This window comes from Periplaneta americana, chromosome 6 (genome assembly GCF_040183065.1).
Source record: "Periplaneta americana isolate PAMFEO1 chromosome 6, P.americana_PAMFEO1_priV1, whole genome shotgun sequence".
In the NCBI taxonomy this organism is placed as follows: domain Eukaryota; kingdom Metazoa; phylum Arthropoda; class Insecta; order Blattodea; family Blattidae; genus Periplaneta; species Periplaneta americana.
The window spans coordinates 15,998,804-16,015,193 of NC_091122.1; the positions used below are offsets into that span (position 1 = coordinate 15,998,804).

At 36.0% G+C, this 16,390-nt stretch overlaps 2 protein-coding genes and 1 non-coding gene across 8 annotated transcripts in view; 2 read left to right on the forward strand and 1 right to left on the reverse strand.

Moving 5' to 3' along the window:
- The first annotated feature begins 814 nt into the window (after nucleotides 1-814).
- On the forward strand, nucleotides 815-12,334 carry LOC138701053 (tRNA (cytosine(72)-C(5))-methyltransferase NSUN6). 3 transcript variants are annotated; one of them, XM_069827599.1, is made up of 8 exons: nucleotides 829-1,025; nucleotides 1,117-1,247; nucleotides 2,116-2,253; nucleotides 2,426-2,627; nucleotides 6,463-6,622; nucleotides 7,553-7,760; nucleotides 8,237-8,554; nucleotides 11,828-12,334. In XM_069827599.1, the coding sequence occupies exons 2-8, from the start codon at nucleotides 1,161-1,163 to the stop codon at nucleotides 12,119-12,121; spliced, it is 1,407 nt and encodes a 468-aa protein (XP_069683700.1). In that variant the 5' UTR covers nucleotides 829-1,025; nucleotides 1,117-1,160; the 3' UTR covers nucleotides 12,122-12,334. The 3 variants fall into 3 exon arrangements, with proteins under 3 accessions (XP_069683702.1, XP_069683701.1, XP_069683700.1); XM_069827600.1 differs by having other exon boundaries at nucleotides 818-1,247; nucleotides 6,499-6,622; XM_069827601.1 differs by lacking the exon at nucleotides 2,116-2,253 and having other exon boundaries at nucleotides 815-1,247.
- TRNAN-GUU (transfer RNA asparagine (anticodon GUU)) lies at nucleotides 11,309-11,381 on the reverse strand. Its single transcript has one exon. It is a non-coding gene; the product is annotated as a tRNA-Asn (tRNA).
- A 2,191-nt stretch (nucleotides 12,335-14,525) lies between the features above and the next one.
- Rpp25 (ribonuclease P protein subunit Rpp25) overlaps nucleotides 14,526-16,390 on the forward strand; it is a 366,206-nt gene continuing 364,341 nt past the window's right edge. For 2 of the 4 annotated variants that reach the window (XM_069827605.1, XM_069827607.1), the window contains exon 1: nucleotides 14,526-14,650. The gene's annotated coding sequence lies outside the window, so the exon portion shown is untranslated. The remainder of the gene's footprint in view (nucleotides 14,651-16,390) is intronic. The other 2 variants (XM_069827606.1, XM_069827608.1) reach the window with 2 other exon arrangements.

Genomic DNA, 16,390 nt, shown 5'->3' on the forward strand with positions numbered 1-16,390 from the left:
TGTACTGTAGTTTGAAGTCGAGTCACTGCAGCTATCTATGAACAGTCTATGTTACTTCTACATTATTCTTTGAATACTTGTATCGTGGACCATAGTTGTATTCCAGGACATAGTTATGGGAAATGACGGTAATTGAAATTAGAGGGAATTAGGAGGGACACGACCTAATTTCCACCTTATATTTTTTAAATGTCTTAACATTATTTTTAAGTATGTTGATAATCTGAACTTGTGATCTACTGATGTTACTGTATCTCCTTATACTGTGCTCTAACATGCAAAAATTAAATCCAACTAACCTAACCTAACCTTGGGTAAATGCAAAAATAGACATAATTTATTAATGTCCCGTGGCGTGGAGTGCTCTGCCAAAGGAAATTAATTTCCTGTGTTTTCAGAAGCGAAACATCGCTTCTATTCACCAAAATATCTGCCATTTTAAAACATATGTCTTTATATATGATGAGTAAAGTTATTATGAGAAAGAGAACAATTTTCCGTTGCAATTTCTATTACTACCTGAAGAATTACGAGAGTGAGAACCAATTTCTGTTGTGATTTTCACTATCCAGACTCCAGAGCATAGATGTCCTATTGTAACTCGTACGACGTAACCCCTGGCGTAAGCAACCCGCAGCGCATATTCTTTAAGGTCGTTTTTTCTATTTTATTCGGAAAGTTATTGACCTTAGCAGAGCATGCTTGACGTGCAATATCTCCTGGTGGTATAGGCGTTTGGACACCCATGCTCCAGAGCGACACATCACAAAAATTATAATTATATATTTACTGATCCATGCTGGTTTTGCCTTGACATCTAGTGGCGAAACTGTAAAGTACTTCCTCGAGCAATTTTGAGGACTCGAAGGATTATTATTTGTGGAAACTCGCAGTCTAACCTAATGTGCTACCACAATCTACTATATACAGTCACGAAGTTTGAGTTTTGAGGGTGCTAGAAACAATAGACTGTGACGGTACTATTTTGCATTGCCTGTAATGAGGCGATATTAGCGATCCTAATGGTGAGCAACTATCTAATGTTTGCATATTTACTACGTATTGAGCTTCGCTACTGTATATACTAGACTGTGATCATATTGTGTGTGATCTCAGGGCTACTGTATGCTACTGAAAATGAAAATACCGGGTACTCTATTATGAACGAAGTGGAAGTGTCATCGTCGCCTTTTGTTAATAATTTGGAAATTGAATTATACTTAAAATCTGAACTTAAAGATGTAAAGGTAAGTGAAAATTCGATTCCGCTACGCACCTACGTACCATACACGGAAGAAAAACCTACTTAAATAATAGAAAATAACTTCAAAATTGTAACACACCACTCTTAACCTATTTTTACACGAAATTATTATGTAACCCAGTGGTATCACAGTGATGTCGCACTACGCGGGAAAGCACTCCTTTATTTGGTCCAGGGTAAATCTAAGGTCAATGTTACTTATGTCCCGCCCACTATAGAGACATAGGCCAATTTTACACATATTTAGTATAACTTGTTGCTTCTTTGACAGGTTAGGTTTGGTTAGTTTAGGTTTTTGTTATAGCCTACCTTGCATATACGATTATAGCGCAACATTGGCAGTTATAAAAGTGAAATATTCGTTCAGTGGGCGTTGGATACTCTACATTCACCAAATCTAATTGTGTAGGCTCAACTGTCTGCCAAAAAGAGTACCAGTATATAAAAGGTTTCAAAAGCTTGTACAAACCTAACCTGTCATTGATCATAGACCTTAAAAAACTCGTTTTCTATCTACCAGTACCTAGCCTAGCAAAAAAAGCTAAGGCTATAGGTATGCAAGGCTACAAAAAGCATGAAAAACCCTAACCTAAACTGTCACTGAACCTTACGAAAACTCTCTTATTTATTTTTCCAGCTATATGTGTATTTGTAAAGTTATACCATCTAGCTCTGTTTAATTTCATCATGAAATAACTCGATACAAATCAGACATCAGCCCAGTTTGTGGTGTGCAGCGAGATGTTTCATTAAAGTGGGATGTATACGGGTATGATCAAAAATAGGTTATATTTACATTCATAAACTGGTTTAATGGTGCATAAGCGAAGATTTATTTTTTATTTTTGCAGGAAGAATATAATGAGTTTGAAATAGAAGATCTTGTATCATGGTTATGTACAACTCCGAAATATACAACATTTAGAGTGAACACGCTTCTAGTCTCTGCATGTGAAGTGTGTAATATATTGAGACATTATTTTCAGAAGGTATTATATATTTATTCTTTTTATCACATGTGCTTATGTTGGCTTTAACTTCACTAATTTGTTTCAGTATCATACATATTGTACAAAGATAACTAACATCTTTAGCTAAAATTTCTGCAGTGAACTAATGCTGTGATCTCAATGCGTATTTGTGCGTATTTCTCTCTTTCAGCAAGCAGCAAAACATGAACGCAGTGAGATGGTACATGACGTGACATTACACCCAACATTACCAGATGTTGTTGTAATTGGTAGCATGGGAGCAACGGAGTTGAAACCACTGGAAAAGGAAGTGATTGTTGATACCATATGTGGTGCAGCAGTATTAAGAGGTGCCCATGTATTTGGTCCCGGTGTCATGGGCATGCCAACAGGTGCTTTAATATTTATTTAAATGTACCGGTACGTACCGGTAATTTTCTTGCATGAATGTATACTTTTAATAAGAATTTTAAGGTAAGTATGATTTAATTATAATTCAAGAGATAGAACTTACTGGAAATTTGTCGATTTATACTGATAGTAATGCCCTGCTTCACTTTTATTTAAAATATTCAAGCAAATAATTTATTCAAAACCAAAAATATTGGTAAGAAAAGTAAAGGATGATGGCACCTCTGAGAGAAACAACACAGACCATAATAACAGTAATCAATACCACATTCATATAAATAATTTCCTTAAATATAAAAGCCATTCATAGAAAAAATCTACATTTTGTACAAAGTTTCTAAATTTAAGAGCCAGTGTCTTTAGCATGAAGCCAGTCAACAAACCATCTAACAGATTCTAAATTAAGTTTGTAGTTTTGATTTGTAATTTATTTGTGAAAATAGTTTTTGTGTTTGTAGGTCTCATTTTTAATAATATAGTTGTTTATTACCTATGCAATAGAACTAATTATCATACAAAATAACGTAGGCCTATATGTTATTAAACATTTTTTTATATTTTAAAATTAATATGCTTCCACTCTTTTTTTGGTATTGTTCTTATCAAACTGGTGAAAGGGAGAATTATCACCACAAATACAGTCATCCTTTATTTCATTTTTAATAGGAAGAGTAATAAATTTTTGAAGTAATATACTGAATTAGATCATTATCTCACCCTTAAAATAAAATATTCGTTAACAGAAAACCACAAATTTAAGTTTCATAGAAAGTGTGCACTCAATATGGGTCTTTGATGTCTTGTCAACCCACTTGAGGTATTTGGATATAAAGGGAATAATTGAGCCGAGGTCTGGTAGAGTTCCTCAGTAGCACAGTTGGTAGAATATTGAAGCACTCAGCCAAAGGTCCCAGGTTCGATACTCGGCCCTGGAACAATTTTTCCCTTGAAATTATTAAATTCAGCTTTACAGGGAGCTATACTTGAAAGCCAGATTTATGACATTTATTGTTTTTCACCTGTACCCTTCAGTTTTTTTTTTATATTGATAACCAAGTGACCTGTTAATATCATTACATTGTACATAAAAATCCAGAGCGAGTCAAACCTGAAGGACTGGTGCTGCTGCCATTTCACAGCACTACAGTCTGGCAAGTGATCTTTTGCATAACTAGTGTTCATTATTTATTTAAGGAAATGGAGAGAATCTTACCTGAATTTCAGAACAGTAGTTCAAAGTATCTTTCATTATATTCTGTACACATGTTGCAGTGAAGAAAGAAGTTCTGAACATTAGCTGGAGCTCATCCTCACTAATGTTGCGTATTAGCTGTATTATTTCATCCTTATGAATATTTATTAAATATTTTAACAATAAACTATCTCGGTGATTTTGTAGTGTGTGAAAAATGCTGTCGAAACTTGCGTAAGCACAACTCATATGACTTCTTCACTAGATACATTTCTACGATGAAAATACGTTGCTGTACTTTGTATTTAACCATGGTTAAAAATAGCCTATGTGTTTCTCGATACCATTCAAACAGCTGACTAATTGAGATTGACAGGATAAAGTTCTGGCAGAATTGTGTTGCCAGTGTAGTGCAAGAACTGATAAGAGAAATCCATGCATTGTGTCCTGGGGTTTGGCTTAAAGCAGACCTAAGTTATGGACATTCTTACCGTGCTGCGAGATTGCTGTGTGGCAAGGAGTGTGGTGAGTTTTTCTGACCTATTTATAAGATGTAATGGAGGACATTTTGAGCAACTCCTCTGAAATTCAGATAAAATTCTCTCCATTTCCTTAAATAAATAATTCACTAGTCATGCAAAAGATCACTTGTCAGACTTTAATGCCAAGAGATGGCAGTAATGCTTAGATTTGACATTATTATTATTATTATTATTATTATTATTATTATTATTTATTAATTATTTATTATTATTATTATTATTATTATTATTATTATTATTATTATTATTATTATTATTATTATTTCTACACATATTGGTAATACTTCTGTATGAATCATCTCCTTTCCATAAAATATAATAGTATTAATTCTTGTAAACTAATCATTGTAATCTATACTCATTTTGTTGTTATCTCTATTATGTAATGTGTACCATAGTTGTAGATTCATTTTCCGGGCTGAGAGGCCGTGGTCTATTAGTTGGTTTTATACCAGACGTTTCGTCTGCAACTGCGGCAGACATCTTCAGTGGAGTGGTATCCGAGGTCGCAAGACTCTTCTCGGCGTACCTGAGGCAACTGATCCTGTGTCTGGTTGTGCGGGCGTATTTATAGTGCGGCTCGCGGGCCGAGGCCTGTTGTCGCTGCGGTCCGCGCCGCTTTGTTCGCTGCTCCCGTTCTGGGTTCCGTCCTTTTGTTGTAGTGGCTTCTTATCTGTTCTGTTTAGGACCGGGTACAAACACTTGTTTAGCTTTACGCCTTCTTCCTTGCGATTAAAGTTGTTGTTATGTTTATGTATTTCGATCGCTTCTCTATGTAGACGGGGGAAGAAGTGCGTCGTCGTGCTCAAGATGTCCGTGTCCTTGAATCTTATGTTGTGATCGCCCTCTTGATAGGCATGTGCTGCCACTGCCGATTTGTCGATCTGTCCTAGACAGAACATAATAGGAATTGCCGCCTAGGACAGATCGACAAATCGGCAGTGGCAGCACATGCCTATGAAGAGGGCGATCACAACATAAGATTCAAGGACACGGACATCTTGAGCACGACGACGCACTTCTTCCCCCGTCTACATAGAGAAGCGATCGAAATACATAAACATAACAACAACTTTAATCGCAAGGAAGAAGGCGTAAAGCTAAACAAGTGTTGGTACCCGGTCCTAAACAGAACAGATAAGAAGCCACTACAACAAAAGGACGGAACCCAGAATGGGAGCAGCGAACAAAGCGGCGCGGACCGCAGCGACAGCAGGCCTCGGCCTGCGAGCCGCACTATAAATACGCCCGCACAACCAGACACAGGATCAGTTGCCTCAGGTACGCCGAGAAGAGTCTTGCGATCTCGGATACCACTCCACTGAAGATGTCTGCCGCAGTTGCAGACGAAACGTCTGGTATAAAACCAACTAATAGACCACGGCCTCTCAGCCCGGAAAATTAATCTACATCTATAGACTCCGGCCGTGAAAGCCTACACTGCAAGATGTACCATAGTTGTTCATTTTATTGCATTTTTTGTATTAGTATTCTATTTTTGCCAATTCATATCTTTACAATATTACTTATATTATTCCAGTCTCATTTATATGATTTCATTAATACATTTGTAATTCATTTATTCAGTTGCCATTATTTTAATTATTTCACTGTATTAATTTTACTAATTATTTGTGCTATCTTACTTTGTTATGATTAATGTAGACTATTATATTGTTTGTATTTTCATCTCATTCTCATTTTCTATCATTCATGCTCATCATCATTTGTTGTTTTGTTCTGTTCTGTATCGTGCTAAACAGTAATTGGCCTTGTGCTGTTGTTTTGCATGTTAATATTCTAAATAAATAAATAAATAAATAAATAAATAAAATAAATAAATTATTATTATTATTATTATTATTATTATTATTATTATTATTATTATTATTATTATTATTCCGTATAATCCACACTTTCGAAAGTAACAATTCTCTTCAACTAACAGAATTCTCTTTGATCACTATCGTAAACTATTTTCTATAACTTTGCTTTGAAAGTAAGGAGTTAAATTGACAAGTTACTTCAAATCTAGTAGGGCCTATCATATTCAGTTCATGGAAGTACTGTATGTACTTGCAGGTGTCCACTGCGGTGATATTGTGAGTGTTTTCGCAGATACATCAGGGAGATGCAAAAAAGGCTTGCAAAAGTGCTACACAGAAGGTTCAAAGGTCTTTCTAGGAAACGGTGTGGTACACATGGAGCGCAAACATTTGTATGGCAAAGATGTCAAGCCAGTGTGAGTTACTGATGTCTATTTTGTAAGTAGTATACAAACAATCTACAGAAAAGATACATGCATAAGGCTAAACAATTAAAACAATTACAGTGTCTTCACTTCAGTCTCTGCTAGAAAAAACACACACTTACTTACTTACGGCTTTTAAGGAACCCAGAGGTTCATTGCCACCCTCACATAAGCCCGCCATTGGTCCCTATCCTGAGCAAGATTAATCCAGTCTCTACCATCATATCCCACCTCCCATGTATCCATTTTAATATTATCCTCCCATCTACGTCTTGGCCTTTCCAAAAATCTTTTTCCCTACGGCTTCCCAACTAACACTATATGCATTTCTGGATTCGCCCGTATGTGCTACATGCCCTGCCCATCTCAAACATCTGGATTTAATGTTCCTAATTATGTCAGGTAAACTATACAATGCATGTAGTTCTGGGTTATTTAACTTTCTCCATTCTCCTGTAACTTCATACCTCTTAGCCCCAAATATTTTCTTAAGAACCTTATTCTCAAACACCCTTAATATCTGTCCCTTTCTCAAAGTGAGAATCCAAGTTTCACAATCATACAGAATAACTGGTAACATAACTATTTTATAAATTTTAACTTTCAGTTTTTTTGACAGGAGACTGGATGACAAAAGCTTCTCAACCGAATAATAACAGGCATTTCCCCATATTTATTCTGCTTTTAATTTCGTCCCGAATATCATTTATATTTGTTACTGTTGCTCCAAGATATTTTAATTTTTCCACCTCTTCGAAGGATAAATCTCCAATTTTTATATTCCCATTTCGTGCAATATTCTGGTCACGAGACATAATCATATACTTTGTCTTTTCGCGATTTACTTCCAAACCTATTGCTTTACTTCCTTCAATAAAATTTCCGTATTTTCCCTAATTGTTCGTGGATTTGTTGTTGCAGTGGTATAGCAGTTGAAATGTTGGCGACTGTGTCAGGCTTGCCGACTATAAGTAATGATTGTCTGTCTCCCAATCTTGTGCTTCTGCAGAACCTGCCCTCTGTTTTGTGTTGTCATGTCTTGGATCCTCAGCAGAAAGACATGGTCCTCGATATGTGCGCTGCCCCTGGAAATAAGACTTCACACTTAGCCATGCTTATGGGAGATCAGGTATTATACATGCAATTGATGTTGGATGAAATCATGGCAACATAAAGCTGTATAACAGTGAGCTTCGGGTTTTGCTGGCAGATTCCTATCATAGTAGTGGTACATGTGTGATTAATGTTATATCAGAGTCTCTCTTGCCCTTCTTTTCTTCCTTCTACTTTTATTTTTGCACCATCTCCTCAATGCAACACGAGAGGGGGGAAAAATTATATATATATATATATATATATATATATATATATATATATATATATAATACAGGATAGAAGGAAAAGTCACTTGACCGAAATTTGAAATTTAAATAAAAAGACTGAAAATTCAAGTGAAAACTCAATTTCTTATAAGTTTTACATTTATTTATTTATTCAGTAATTATCCGTTAAATTTATTGATTATGTTTTAATTTCAATGTTTAATGAATTTATTAATTAGTTATTACACAAATCTGCTTACAATCTTGTCCGTCATGTTTGCAGGGAGTCATCGTAGCATTGGACAAAACAGAAGCAAAAGTCAACAACATTGTGAAAAGATGTGCACAGTTCTCACTTCATAGTGTGCATGCTTTCGTATGTGATTCCACAAGCGCTGCTCAGAAACCAGCAGAGAAAATTGAATCATGTGAAAAATGTAATTCATTACTTGATGGTCCGCCATTTAGACCTGAGTCATTTGATAGAATCCTGCTGGACGCCCCATGTAGTGCCCTGGGGCAGAGACCTCAGCTGGCTAACAAAATAACTGTTAGTCAACTCAAATCATACCCACCTCTACAACGCAAGTTGTTTCAGTCGGTAAGTTAATACTGTATTTGATTTTGTGTATTCCATGAAGTTTACAACAGATTTCTTTTCTTGAAAATGTGTGCTAACAATAGTATACTTTTTATTAATTTGATATTATTTGAGGATTGAAAGATGGCGCATGGGAGAATAGAGAAAGGCTATAGAATCGTGAAAATGGGTGCAGGAAAATGTTCTAGGACATTGTTAAACCTGATAATACATAAATATTATTTTCTTGCACTGGTTAGGACATTCATTAAATGTTCAAGTTCTTTGTTTTATGATTATACGATGATACTCATGAAGCTGTGACCTACGATCATTTGAAAGCACACCAATCACCAACCACTTAAATGTTCCATGCAATTATAAGGATTCTACGAATATCCTGCCATCTTTTTTTTTTCTTAATTAGAGTCCACACCTGTGGAGTAACGGTCAGCACGTCTGGCCATGAAACCAGGTGACCCAGGTTCGAATCCCGGTTGGGGCAAGTTACCTGGTTGAGGTTTTTTCCAGGGTTTTCCCTCAACCCAAAAAGAGTAAATGCTGGGTAACTTTCGGTGCTGGACCCTGGACTCATTTCACCGGCATTATCACCTTCATTTCATTCATACGCTAAATAACCTAGATGTTGATACAGCGTCGTAAAATAACCCAATAAAAAAAATTCTTAATTAGATTAGTAAAGGAATGGTTTTTTTTTTTTCAGAAGAAGATTGTGAGGGAATAAAAATAAAATCCATGAAAGTACGTTAAAAACGTATTTAAAAAATTGACAGAATATCCTTCAGAATCATTTTCCCCACTAATGACGGATATTTGACTGTTCGTCATTCACCCATATGAAGCCAGTTGCGTAGAGCAATTTACCGACAGAGTTGTTGCTTAGAGTGCGCTATAGGAGGCAACTTTAGATTCAGAATAAATTATGATAATCTTTAAAATGTACAAAAACAAATAGAAATGGTTGTATCAATTACATTTTTGCTGACTGATTCTGTTGAAGTGTCTAAAGAGCTAGAGATGTTTCTCATTCATGACGGATTTGTTATTATTAGGGAGAATGCTTTTTGTTGATAGGAAATTATTTTTTTTAACAAATAGATTATCAGTCATATTTTACTAATAGGGGCACAACATCTTTTAAGTGTTGGCATCTGAGCAAGCTTACTGTGTATCAGACACAGAGATTTGTTTCAGATAATAATTCTTCGGGTTGTTTACTCATTACTTGTTGTAATTTACGATATGTTATTAATTTTTATGAATCAAAAGATAGTGCAAAGGTGTTCCGGTTTTATTTCTGTTGAGGTGCACTGTAAAATCATAGTTTTTATAGTTTCTTTAGTATATTGATATTTTTTATCGACTTAATGAGTCCACGCCTGTGGAGTAACGGTTAGCACGTCTAGCCGCGAAACCAGGTGGCCCGGGTTCGATTCCCGGTTGGGGCAAGTTACCTGTTTGAGGTTTTTTCCGGGGATTTCCCTCAATCCAATATGAGCAAATGCTTGATAACTTTCGGTGTTGGACCCCGGACTCATTTCACCGGCATTATCACCTTCATCTCATTCAGACGCTAAATAACCAAAGCTGTTGATAAAGTGTCGTAAAATAACCTAAAAAAAAAATCGACTTAATGATCCATGTTTTTCTGGGTCATTCAAGTTTTTTTTCTTCTAGTAGGTTTATAATAAAGGACGCTTTAGGTATGCTTGCATCAGGTGTTTGCAGCATGTTATCTTTCTGTGCATTTCTGTGTTTTATTGTTTAATCGTAAAAATTAACATTCTTAAAACAAAATATATGATTATGTATCGTCATCAGAACATAGTACGAAGTGGAAATATAAAAATTGGAAATTTATCCTTTGAAAAAGTGGAAAAATTAAAATATCTTGGAGCAACAGCAACAAATATAAATAACACTCGGGAGGAAATTAAACGCAGAATAAATATGGGAAATGCCTGCTATTATTCGGTTGAGAAGCTTTTGTCATCCAGTCTGCTATCAAAAAAACTGAAAGTTAGAATTCGTAAAACAATTATACATATATTACCAGTTGTTCTGTATGATTGTGAAACTTGGACTCTCACTTTGAGAGAGGAACAGAGGTTAAGGGTGCTTGAGATTAAGGTGATTAGGAAAATACTTGAGGCTAAGAGTGATGACGTTGCAGGAGAATGGAGAAAGTTACACAATGCAGAACTGCATGCGTTGTATTCTTTAGGACATAATTAGGAACATTAATTCCAGATGTTTGAGATGGGCAGGGTATGTAGCACGTATATGGGTGAATCCAGAATGCATATAGAGTGTTAGTTGGAAGACTTGAGGGAAAAAGACCTTTGGAGAAGCTGAGACGTAGATGGGAGGATAATATTAAAATGTATTTGAAGGAGATGGGATATGATGCTAGCGACTGGATTAATCAGGTGGACTTATGTGAGGGCAGCAATAAACCTCTGGGTTCTCTAAGAACCATTTGTAAGTAAGTAAAGATTAAAATTCTTCAATTCGTTTCGAATGTCATAATTTATTGTACTGTATCTTAAACTGTAACGTGCTATTGATATCTGGTATGTGCTTAATGTCTAGTTTTCACTCAGATAAAAATAGTAACTACTATCACTTCGTAAAATTAAAAAAAAAAATGTTCTTTGTATCTGTGTCATAGAAATACATACATGTATTTGCAAGTCAAGCTATCAGGTATAACTCCCTGTAAAGTTGATTCGAATAATTTCGAGGGAAAAATTGTTCCGGGGCCGGGTATCGAACCCGGGACCTTTGGCTTAACATACCAACGCTCTACCAACTGAGCTACCCGGGAACTCTACCAGACACCGATCCAATTTTTCCTTCTATATCCACAGACCTCAAAGTGGGCTGACAACTGTCAAGCAACCAACATTGAGTGCACACTAACTCCATGTGACTTAAATTGTGGTTTTCTGTTAACGAACAGTGACGTGTATTATGCAAATCAAGCTATCAGGTATAACTCCCTGTAAAGTTGATTTGAATAATTTCGAGGGAAAAATTGTTCCGGGGCCGGGTATCGAACAATTGTTGTCAGCCCACTTTGAGGTCTGTGGATGTAGAAGGAAAAATTGGATCGGTGTCTGGTAGAGTTCCCGGGTACCTCAGTTGGTAGAGCGTTGGTACGTTAAACCAAAGGTCCCGGGTTCGATACCCGGCCCCGGAACAATTTTTCCCTCGAAATTATTCATACGTGTATTTATTCAAAGTCTTCAACGCATGTGATGGTTTCTGCAGGCAGTGTCACTTCTGAAGCCAGGAGGCGTGCTGGTGTACAGCACATGCACAGTCACGCTGGCAGAGAATGAAGGAGTGGTCAGCTGGGCTCTGGCACAGTTCCCAAGTATGAGGTTGCAGCCTGCGGTACCTGTGCTGGGTGGGCCGGGTCGACCGGGCTCTGACTTGACTGAAGAGCAGCGACTCTGTGTCCAGCGGTTCGGTCCTCCACTCACCGGTGACAACTTCAACCATGACACAGTCGGCTTCTTCATTGCTCGTTTTCGAAAAGAAACGAGTGATGGAGTCACATGATCACAGTTTGTTTGCCGTAAGATGCAGTGTTACTTCTTTATTTTGGAAAGTATTGTGATGCAGTAAAAAATCTATTTAGAGATTTTGACGGAAATGCATGTGATTTTGGACATCTTTTGCGCTGTTATGCCATGTACAGTGATTTTTTTAAACCGTTATACGAATTTTGTTCATATTCAGTATCCATGAATAAATTTATCTGGGTATGATGCACTTGAGTTTTTTTTCCAAATAGTAGAATCCTTAACTTTCCATTATTCACCCAACTCCATGAGTAGGCTGAGGCCCTTTTTCGTAATAAAAATAGTAAATAATATAATATTCTTCATTTTTCTCTCCTACTTCTTTTGTTCTACTTCAAATTGGTAAAAATAATATGAAGGGTAGACGGGAAAAATGAACAATGTCACAATGCTGTTAAGGGTGATGTCATTATCTAATTCACTGTATTACTACAAACTTCAGTGTTATTTTTACCAAAAGTGGTAAAGGAGAATTAAAACCACGGATACATTCATCATTTCCTTCATTTCAAGTAGAAACACAAATAAATTTAGCAGTAATATACCGAAATAGATCAATATCTCAACCTTAATGGAAATGTGACATTGTTCGTTTTTCCCGTGTACCCTTCATATATGACAGTACTTTTATATCAGTGCACTATTCGACAGTTTTTCTATGTGGTTGAAAAGTGAAATATATTCATAGCATCGTTTTCCCAAAAGAAGAGATATTTACATCATATTGAACAATGCTGATAGGAGTATCATCATAAAAAATCCTTGTTAAAATTTGTACTTTCAACTTTAATATTGAGATAAATTGAATAACTATTTTCTGTAATAAACGAATATTGCATTATTTTGTATGATTTTTATATACGGTACTAGTACTCTTCCTTTTGCTTTGTGGTGTTTTAAATAAAAACTATAAGAATATGGGATATTCAAACCATCCTAACGACAGTGTGTATGTTTCTTTAACAATTTCATTAGCTACCTTTGTTTTGTGTTATTTGGTCACAGTAGCAGGAATGTACTGTAACACAATGTTTCTCAACTTTTCTGACGATGAGGCCCTTCTTTTCCTAAAATTACTTTAATGCAGCTCCCTGTCCTAAGGCCAGTGTAGAACATAGTAGGCTAGTGTGAAGTTTTGTTTATTTTAAAAATATTACAACTATCAAAATCGATTAGGATTAGGTTATTATCAGGTTATTGCTAAATGAATGTAGGTCTAGAGTAGTTTTTACTGAATTTTCACACAAATAGTTAATATTATATTAAGTAAATATTATTTTATTTGCGATTCCCCATTAACTGCTCTTTGGCCTCCCAGAGGGCTGCGGCCCCCAAGTTGAGAATCTCTACAATGATTCAACCTACATCGAATCTGTGCTCGTGTAGGCTTCTGCGGCTGGTGTACATGGTGTGTGGATAAGCTGCAGGGCTTCTACCGTGTTCCAACAACTGCTCTGAAGATGACCACAACACAGCGGTCGAAACATCAGCCACCAACACCAAGACAACGCGGTAGAAGTCCTGAAGCTTATCCACACACCATATATCGAATCTACTTACTGTTTGCTTTTATTTGTTTATGGCGGGTGGTACTTGTAATAATAATAATAATAATAATAATAATAATAATAGGCCTGCAGTTCAATATAAAGATTTGTGGTACTAATATTATTATAGTTAATTTAATTCTTGAATTGGCAACAAAGAAAGTGGACAAAACTTGGTCTATGCCACACAAATTATTATTTTTCTGTTATTTAATTGGCAACAAAAAGTGACAAAACCTGCTTTATGTTCGTAATGTTACACAAATATTTCTGGACTAGTGGCTTCACTATTATCACTGTGATGTGAACTTTTACAAGTTGAATTAATCGCGAAGTATGTTCTGCAAGTTCTGTGAAGAAGAAGTAGTGCATCTAGGTATATTTCAATTGTTACCGTGCAAAACAACCAACCAGGACATTTTGTACAGCATTGTTAACGTGGCCATTGCACATTGTTGAAAATAATTGGAAGTATAGAATTGCATGCAGTCCTATATTAACTACGTGCTCTAAGGAAAGGAGAAGAGTACAACTGAAGATACTGCCTTCAGCTGTAATTGAGGTAAGATTATTATCATCATTGTTTTAGTTTTATTATAAGGACATAGAGAGACCATAGGGTGCTTAGCGTTGGTAGTGTCAAAATTAGGAGAATGGAAAACATTAATCTGGTGTACTTCTGATTATTTTCATGCTAATATTTGGATACAAATACTAGATATGGCATTTTATACGAATTTGAAAATCGTCTCATTTTACTCTACTTATAAAATTCTGCCTGTCTCAAACTTGGCGCGCTATTCTGAGGTTGGTAGTACTTAAAAAATTGCGTTCGGAGGAGTCATTTGTTTCCCATTGGTGATTTGACTTCGCGTTACGTTTTAGTGAAATTATGTAGTGTTTATTTTCGTGCAGATATAGGATATTTCGGCAGAGTTTAAAAGAAGTGTATATAATTGGTAAGTGATATGCAGAATATCTTTAGTTTAAATTGTTTAATTAAAGTTGACATGTTTATTTTTCGCTATAATTTTAAGTCATATGGAAGACCCATAACCTTATTTGACAATTTGTTTCGTGATGTTATTTGCACTAATATATTTGTTAACATTTATATTCATATCAATTTTAAGAGTGGAATTGGGTAACCGGCTTGAAATATTCAGATTTTACGGCTATTATAGAACTGTGTACCCTTCAGTTTAAGGATCCTACTTGATAATATTTGCATGGTCCTCAAAACGAAGATATCATATTTTTCTGCTTTAACACAAACTGTGGTAAATATTCAATTTCTGTAATTAACACACGACAAATACAAATTTCACGTGACGCACTTGTTTGCTTTTTTCCTTTGGCAGTAAGTTGCATGATATATGGTACTGTATTGCTTTCATCCAGCTGCGTTAGCCTTAGAGCATTCGACTCACAATCCCTTTTGGCGTTATTGCAATCAAGCACTCTTTCCTCTATCGGTTTTTGTAATTCATCATTGAGTTGTTAGAATTCCATTATTGCAAGTTAAGACATACCGGTAGGCCTACAAAGCATTATCGTAACTATAGAGAGAGAGAGAGAAAAAATATTGTCATTTTCATCATGGTATATACATCAGTCCTTGTTCCGACATTTCATGTCTGTCTGTTCTTCCGTCGATCTTCCCAGACTCATATTCTCTTCTGCTTCATATTGAACCTGAGAGTCTTTCCTCGCCAATTTGTTGTTGTTGTTTTCTAATGCCAGCCGTTTGACAATAAAGCCATTTGACCTCTTGCACTCCAATATTTTTCAAAGATATTATCATGGTCAGCCACTGAAGCACAGATTTTGAGGTATTCCGAATCCATTTCTTGGTTTGAGTTGCACAATGGGCAGTTAGGTGACTGATATATTCCAATTCTATGCAGGTGTTTGGCCAAACAATCATGGCCTGTTGCCAATCTAAATGCAGCTACAGACGATTTTCGTGGTAAATCGGGAATTAACTGTGGATTATGATGCAGAGAGTTCCATTTTTTCCCTTGAGATTGTGTTATCAAATTTTGTTTGTTGAAGTGTAAGTATGTAATTTGTTGAACATGTTCTTCTGTTTTGTGTTTTGTTGATTGTATTTTTATCTCATGTCGTTACATCCTTCGTCACATCAATGTAAACTTACTCACCAAGTCAGAAACTTTACTGGCAAACCCAATAGTGTGAATACAGCCTGATCTGGTTGCTGTCAGGCTCCTGACTTTAATCTGAAAGTGCGAAGAGCACTAGACACATCAATGTGTGTATGTGTATATCCAATGCCTACCCACTTTACTTACGTGGTACGGGTTCTGCATATTGCAGATAGAATGTATGGCTACTTTACTTATATCTGAAACCTGACCGCAAACCTGGTAGTGTGAAAACAACCTGATCTGGTTGCTGTTAGGCTTCTGGCCTGAGCCTCAAAGGATGAAGAGCACTAATCACAACAATGTATCACTAGTCATCAGGTCTAAAACCTGACAGCAAACACGATAGCATAAAAACACCCTCACTTTCTTGCTATAATCCCTTTGACTTATCACCAATTTGTTCTTTTATTCAAATACTCGTATGTTCTGCAAGTTCTGTAAAGAAGAAGCAGTGCATCTAGTTACCACAAAGTTATAGCCTGTTTTGATTGCTACCATGCAAGACATTAATCAACCAAGACATTTTGTAGA

Excerpts from the sequence above, each read along its gene's own strand:
- LOC138701053 (XM_069827599.1), top strand. The coding sequence starts at position 1,161 with ATGAACGAAGTGGAAGTGTCATCGTCGCCTTTTGTTAATAATTTGGAA. Across the intron at positions 2,254-2,425 it reads TGAGACATTATTTTCAGAAG|CAAGCAGCAAAACATGAACG; the intron begins GTATTATATATT and ends TCTCTCTTTCAG. Across the intron at positions 7,761-8,236 it reads CCATGCTTATGGGAGATCAG|GGAGTCATCGTAGCATTGGA; the intron begins GTATTATACATG and ends TCATGTTTGCAG.